General features: G+C 40.6%; 2 protein-coding genes across 2 annotated transcripts; one reads left to right on the top strand and one right to left on the bottom strand.

The window, feature by feature from the left end:
* The first annotated feature begins 177 nt into the window (after positions 1 to 177).
* Positions 178 to 2,582, top strand: coa5 (cytochrome C oxidase assembly factor 5). Its single transcript, XM_029530346.1, has 3 exons — positions 178 to 400; positions 1,154 to 1,237; positions 1,343 to 2,582. Exons 1-3 carry the CDS (start codon positions 299 to 301, stop codon positions 1,382 to 1,384), a joined length of 228 nt encoding a protein of 75 aa, XP_029386206.1. The 5' UTR covers positions 178 to 298; the 3' UTR covers positions 1,385 to 2,582.
* On the bottom strand, positions 1,712 to 4,921 carry LOC115061827 (inosine-uridine preferring nucleoside hydrolase). The gene is made up of 7 exons (XM_029530345.1): positions 4,849 to 4,921; positions 4,196 to 4,284; positions 3,860 to 4,047; positions 3,065 to 3,244; positions 2,879 to 2,990; positions 2,324 to 2,460; positions 1,712 to 2,187 (listed from the first exon to the last, which is right to left on the bottom strand). Exons 1-7 carry the CDS (start codon positions 4,908 to 4,910, stop codon positions 1,840 to 1,842), a joined length of 1,116 nt encoding a protein of 371 aa, XP_029386205.1. The 5' UTR covers positions 4,911 to 4,921; the 3' UTR covers positions 1,712 to 1,839.
* Between the last annotated feature and the right edge of the window lie 1,127 nt (positions 4,922 to 6,048).

Here is a 6,048-nt window from a genome sequence, read left to right as displayed (position 1 = left end):
ATTTAACATCACAAACATGAACCGAAAATTCAGCTGGCATCGTCTATTGCTTTGTTTTTTTCTTCACAAGTGGTTTAATTTTTTAGAGTACATAACAGAACACACGAGAAACTACAGGTTTTCCCAGCATGCACTTCTTCGCACCGTGTATTTCCGTGTGCCCATCATGCAGTTCGGCAAACATGGCGGCTCAGCGTCTACACAACAACACTCATGTCATTGCGGGTAACTAGCTTATTTTTGCCCTTTTATAATTAAAAAATAAAGACAGTTGGTGTGTAGAAGAGGAGCCTGAACGATGCCGAAATATTACGATGACAAAGAGCCGGATAACAGAGCCTGTGCCGGCGTCAGAGAGGACTTTAAGGCCTGTCTCCTTCAGCACGACTGCGTTGTAAAGGTAAAGTCCTCCGGTCATGGCGTCCGCAAACATCTTCGGGTTTTACATTCAAAGCTAAACCACCCAAAATATCTGCTGCCGTTGAAGTTTCTCCCATCATAACGGACCTTTCCTCCTTCTAAAGACACATAAACCAGCCCCAGTGTGAGCTAACTGTGGCTAACATTTTGAGCCAGCTCCAGACTCCGCCGTAAAAACCATCCGTTTCTGTCCGTGTCCTCAGCTGCTTTTCTCATTAGGAGCTTTAAACAGGTGATTAATCCGTTCATAGCGGACATTTCACTGGACCTGCTTTCCTTCTTATTCACTTTATGTGGCTGAAATGTCTGTGAACGGCGTTTTCAACCATTTAGTCTTAAATTTCACCTCGCATTAAAATACTCTGATGAAATACTCGATTAGGAATGACAGTGTTGGTGTCAAAAGTCCCAGTTGTTAGTGTTTTGTTTCTTTTTGATCTTTTACAGTAACAGGCAGCTAAATGCATTTTTAAAAAGCTTTCAGGTGGGATCATATTATTGGTCTGTATGCATCTGGTAAGCAGCCCAAGCGACTAAATACATTCATTTGCTAATTATATGAAGAAAATGAGTTTTTAATCAATAAGAAGAAAATAAATTATACCCAAAAATTTTCAGATCTTGTTTGTGCCACTAACTACTGGTTTGGACTGTAAAACCGAAGATGAAGACTTGCACATTTTATTTGAGAAACTGGATAACTGATTCTAAAGCTGGTCCCTTCATTTGTCAGGAGGGAAAGCTGCCCAGTGAGTGTCTGAAGGAAGGCCATTGCAAAGCCCTGCAGACATCATTCTTTGAATGCAAGAGGTCAATGGTAGGTCTGGTAACTGCATTGTAGAAAACGCAATTAACCAGTGGAATACTAAACCCAGATTAGTAGTTCTGCAGATACTGACCTTTCTCTGTCCTCTATCTGCAGCTGGATACAAGGTCAAGATTCAGGGGAAGGAAAGGATACTAAGGAACCAATGTGGCTGAGTAAATACTAAATGAACTGTAAATACTTGGAATGTTTGAAAGAAGCACTATTCATTGGTGTGTGGGCATATTTAAAACTTCACTGGAAGAAAATGACAACAAATGACCAAACGGAGGGAAGAGTGCACTGTGAAAGGATTACCAAGTCGTCAGTGAAAGGCTGCGCCAGAAGAAAAAAAACTAAACTGAACTGTCACTGAGTAGAATTTGAAGCATCTTGATCTCTTCAAAGAAAAACTCAATGTTAGTTTAGATGAATGAGAGAGTGTCTTGATGGAAGCCAATGAAGTAAATAAAATAAAGATTTATATAAAGATTTTAATGTGAAGCTATGAAAAATCCTGACTTAATCATAACATTTAGCATATTGAAATAGGTGTTTATAATTGTTATTATACAATGAAAGTATACATAGTAAGTGAAAATTACACCTTGCTATCATTGCAAAGCTGCCATCATCATCTTCTTAAACTTCTCCAGATCCACTTTCTTCACAATGAAAGCCTTTTGAGTCTTCTTCAGTAAGCCCAAAGTGTCTACTACCATCATGCCTCTGGTGTGTGTGCCCGTCAGTTCTACAGTAACTGGATACTGGTCGCTTTCTTTGACGAATGAGTCATCAATGGCACCTGCCATGGCGTAGGAATCACAGGAAATAAAACCTGTGCCAGCAACAAACTCTTTCTCGAATTGCTCACTCCGTGATGCCTCCATGCTGTGACGGAAGATCCGTGCCATGAAGCGAGCTTTCTCGGTGTCCTGAGCCAACCAGGCATCACAAAACTCCTGTTGGTTTCAGTAGAAAGGTCAACACAGGGAGGCTGCAACGTCGCTCTGTTCTTTGCTGATGTATCTCATCGTTAACAAGGTGATAGGTAATAGAAATTTTCTCTTTATGTTGGAATGTGTGAGTGTGTCTTACCCAGGACAACTTGCTGTAGCAGGTAAACTCCCAGCAACTCAAGTACATGGGACAGTGGTAATCATTCAGCACAATGTAAGCAGCTTCTGGATCAGCAGTAAAGTTGAATTCGCCGCACACTGTACTGTTTCCTCGAGCTGGAATAACAAACCAGAGGTTACATGCTGAACTTTAGCATTATGGAATACAGAATCAATAACAAGAACTCTGCAGTAAATTCATGAGAAAAACTGCTGAGGATTAAATTTTACTGACACTGGCATGTTCTTATTGTCAATTTTTGTCCAGTCAGCAGTTCCAAACTGAAAAATAAATCAGTTTCTGGTGGAAAAAAAAATGTGCGACCAGATATTATTGGCCTTTTTATATCAATTGCATTGTAGATAGAAAAATTGTTTCAGTTGCAGCTAATTGGTATTATTGTCAAGGAGGTGACCCGGTAACGCTGATAGGAAACCGATATGGAGCCATTTGAAAAAGATAAAGTAATAACAGGAAAAATAACATTTTCAGTTCTTTCCTTATTTGTCAGAGTCAAGAGTATCTGTCACTGACATTCAGTGTTGCCTCCCATGATGTAGAGCCCTCTGAGTTTGCTTGGCAGAGATGGATCCAGCCTCACAGCTAGAGCCAGGTTGGTCAGGGGTGCCGTGGCAACCAGAGACACCTGGGAAATAAAAACAGCCTTGAGGCATGAGAAAAATATGCATACATGAATTGAGCCCTTTTCGCTCCATTCACCTCTCCTGGGTTCTCGTTGACAATCCTGATCATAGCTGAGACAGCACCCTCCTTCTGAACATGGTCCAGACCAGGAGCGTTGGGGTCGGGAGCATCTCCCAGCCCATCCCGTCCATGAAAGTGTCCTGCATCCATGTAGCTCCCAAGTATCGGCTTTTCTGCACCTTTAAACACCGGAATCTGGCACACGAAAGAAAAAAACATACCATGAGGGAAAATTCTGGATCCTCCACAAATGGATTTGTTGTTATTTCAATTTGGACTACAAAAATACTCTTTGATGGCTGACAGTGGAGTGATGATGAACAGAGGGACAGACAAATGACATGAAATTAACTGTCTGTATCTGAACTAGAATTGTTGCAGTTCATTTGGCCATCTGAAAAGGTGCTTTGTACTTCAGTATTAGTAATGTGTGATTTTTATTTTTTTGTTACAGTAATACCACGTTGAAGGATGCTTTCATTTACCTTTCAAACCACCTTGCCATTTATTGGGGTATAAAAATCAGTAATCCAACTCCAGATATACATCCATGCAACTCAAACCATCTCTACTGACGCTAACTCGGTTCATACTTCATACAATTCGTTTGCTCAGACTCTAAAGTGGACTCGTGGTTTGAAGAATAGCAGTTCATTTCAGACTGCAGCCTTAACACATGATACCAATAAAATTCAGCCTTAACTTTATATTGACTTCATTCACATTCAGTAGTCCCAATTTACCACCTTATCACGCCAATTTAATCTGATACCAACACTGGGCAGAATATTACACCAGAGCTGCACCTACCTCGAGTTTATTACAGACTTGCAGAATACGCAGTGTGTTTTTACACACATTCTCTACTGTGGTGTTTCCATGCACACATGTAATACCCAGGAGCTCCACGTTAGGGGCGGCCAGTGCCATCATAATGGCCTGGGCATCGTCCACCCCACAGTCCACATCTACCAGCAGCTTTTTACTCATTGTGGTCCCTGTGGAGAAAGCAAACAGGTTAATGTGTAACGTGAAGTTAATTAATAACGCCAGCAATTCTTAGGTGGATTAATGTAACCAAATATACTTTTCACTGTTTAACTGAGAGTAACACAGAGAAGCACATATTTTCTATACAGCGCTTACCAGGAATTGTGTGTGTGACAGGCAAACTGCAGATGCTTGCCAGCGTTCTTCTGACAGAGTGGAACCAGCACTGTTCAGCTGAAAGCAACCTTTGACAAATGAGCAAGAAATCATGAGCCGAACGCAGAGTGGGCGGGCCGAATGGTGGGAGTTACATAATGGACAGCAAAGGTTTCTGAACCTGATTCAGCGTCCTCTTTACAGGACGAAAAAGGTCTCTTTCCAGTTGTAGAAAGTAGTATTTGCGGTATGGCAAGGTGAAAACACTTTTACTGTCAGTAATGTTAATAACACTACTGTTAAAATAAGTCATTTGCAGTGTTACACTAAGCACATAAGTATTAACTGAAAAACGGACCCCTTTATGATTATTCTTATTAATCCAAGTGAATTCATATTTAAATTGTATTCTAAAGTTGCAGTTAATCCATAAAAATGCATTGAATAAGTAAAATGCACTGATGGTTCCTTCTGGTTTTAAAAACAAACTCAATGCTTCGCGGCTGCGGTTCACGCCAGCTGGTGGCGTCATGGCGCTTTGACCTTTAACCCCCAATTGTCCCTCAAACCATAATCTCAGTTCCGGCGCGGATCAATGTGGCAGCCCTTCAGTTTAAAGGCTGGGGTGTGTGAACCTGCAGCTTTGTCCTCACCTGCACGCCGAGCCGCGGAAGATGTGTGATATCTCCACAATGCGGCGCGCCAACGCTGCCATGCATACGGACGATGACGTCAGAGGAAGGAGACGCGAAGAGACTTCCTGTTTGATGAGGACCGACTCAAAGTGTAACCTGCAGGTTGGAGATCCCAGTTTACGACAGCATTGTGCCAATTTGAAAAAAATTACAACAAAAACACACACTGAGGTGACTTGTGGATTCTCATTTTGACTCATTTTGTAGCGCAATTTTGATTTTAAAAAACGACAAACCGGAAGTGACGCATGGAGGTTTTGGCATGAGATTTTAGAGTAAACGTCTTCCAAAGCAAAAGCAATATTTCATTTTATTCTTACTTTGTGTATTTTCATAATGCTTTTCTTTCAATTAATAATCATTTTTCTCCCCCCCTCCCTAACATTTTAGACATTAAAAAACTGAAAACTCTGACAGTCAAACTAATAATAACCCCCCCCCCCCAGCCTCACAGATGGTATGACCCGTCCTCTTTTTCTTAATTAGACTGTTTATGTAACTCAGAGATGTGTTACACATTTCGTTACTTTAAACACCACAAACAAAAATCATGTGCTCACCATCGCCAGTCCTTGTTTTTCCTATTAATTTGGAGTTAGCTATCTGAGTTTTTTTTTTTTTTTTGTTTTTTTTTTAAGTAACAAGTTGTCTGCAGTATTTGAATCTAAGTGAGAGAAGCTGCTGTTGTGTGTCTTTTTGGGTTAATGGCTGCTGTTTGTAGAGCTGCAGCGATTGATTATTTTTGTAATTGATTATTCTGTTGATCATTTCCTTCAATTCGATTCGATTCGATCAAACGATCATTTGAATAGGTGCAACTGAGTTTCATGTAATTCACTTGAACACTAAATTGGCATCGACAAGCTTTTATTCATTTTCCAGCTTCAGTTCATACCTAAGTGGGGGTGCAGGTTTCTCCCAGCCTCCCCTGCCCAACCTGTTTGCAAGCATACCTGATCAGAACAAGTTCATTTCTTACTCAAAGTGGTAATTTACTCATTAACAATGGCTAAAACTATAACAGCTTTTGAAAACACTGGCCATACCAACATAAATACCAGTAAGCAAAATAACATCTTTAAAATAAAATCCACTGTCTCTATAGATTCTGTACAATAAGGTACACTTGTAGCCTGTAGATGTAAAACTGACAAAGAA

This window comes from Echeneis naucrates, chromosome 21 (assembly GCF_900963305.1).
Source record: "Echeneis naucrates chromosome 21, fEcheNa1.1, whole genome shotgun sequence".
Taxonomy (NCBI): domain Eukaryota; kingdom Metazoa; phylum Chordata; class Actinopteri; order Carangiformes; family Echeneidae; genus Echeneis; species Echeneis naucrates.
The sequence above is the reverse complement of the archived record's forward strand: the minus strand, read 5'-3'. Positions and strand labels throughout refer to the sequence as shown.

Bases quoted from the DNA above. Each gene is read 5' to 3' on its own strand.
- coa5 (XM_029530346.1), top strand. From the start codon at position 299: ATGCCGAAATATTACGATGACAAAGAGCCGGATAACAGAGCCTGTGCC. The intron at 401-1,153 runs GTAAAGTCCTCC...TTCATTTGTCAG, and splicing joins AGCACGACTGCGTTGTAAAG to GAGGGAAAGCTGCCCAGTGA. The intron at 1,238-1,342 runs GTAGGTCTGGTA...CTCTATCTGCAG, and splicing joins TTGAATGCAAGAGGTCAATG to CTGGATACAAGGTCAAGATT.
- LOC115061827 (XM_029530345.1), bottom strand. From the start codon at position 4,910: ATGGCAGCGTTGGCGCGCCGCATTGTGGAGATATCACACATCTTCCGC. The intron at 2,991-3,064 runs GTGAATGGAGCG...TTTATTTCCCAG, and splicing joins TCAACGAGAACCCAGGAGAG to GTGTCTCTGGTTGCCACGGC. The intron at 2,461-2,878 runs GTCAGTGACAGA...TTGTTATTCCAG, and splicing joins CATGGGAGGCAACACTGAAT to CTCGAGGAAACAGTACAGTG.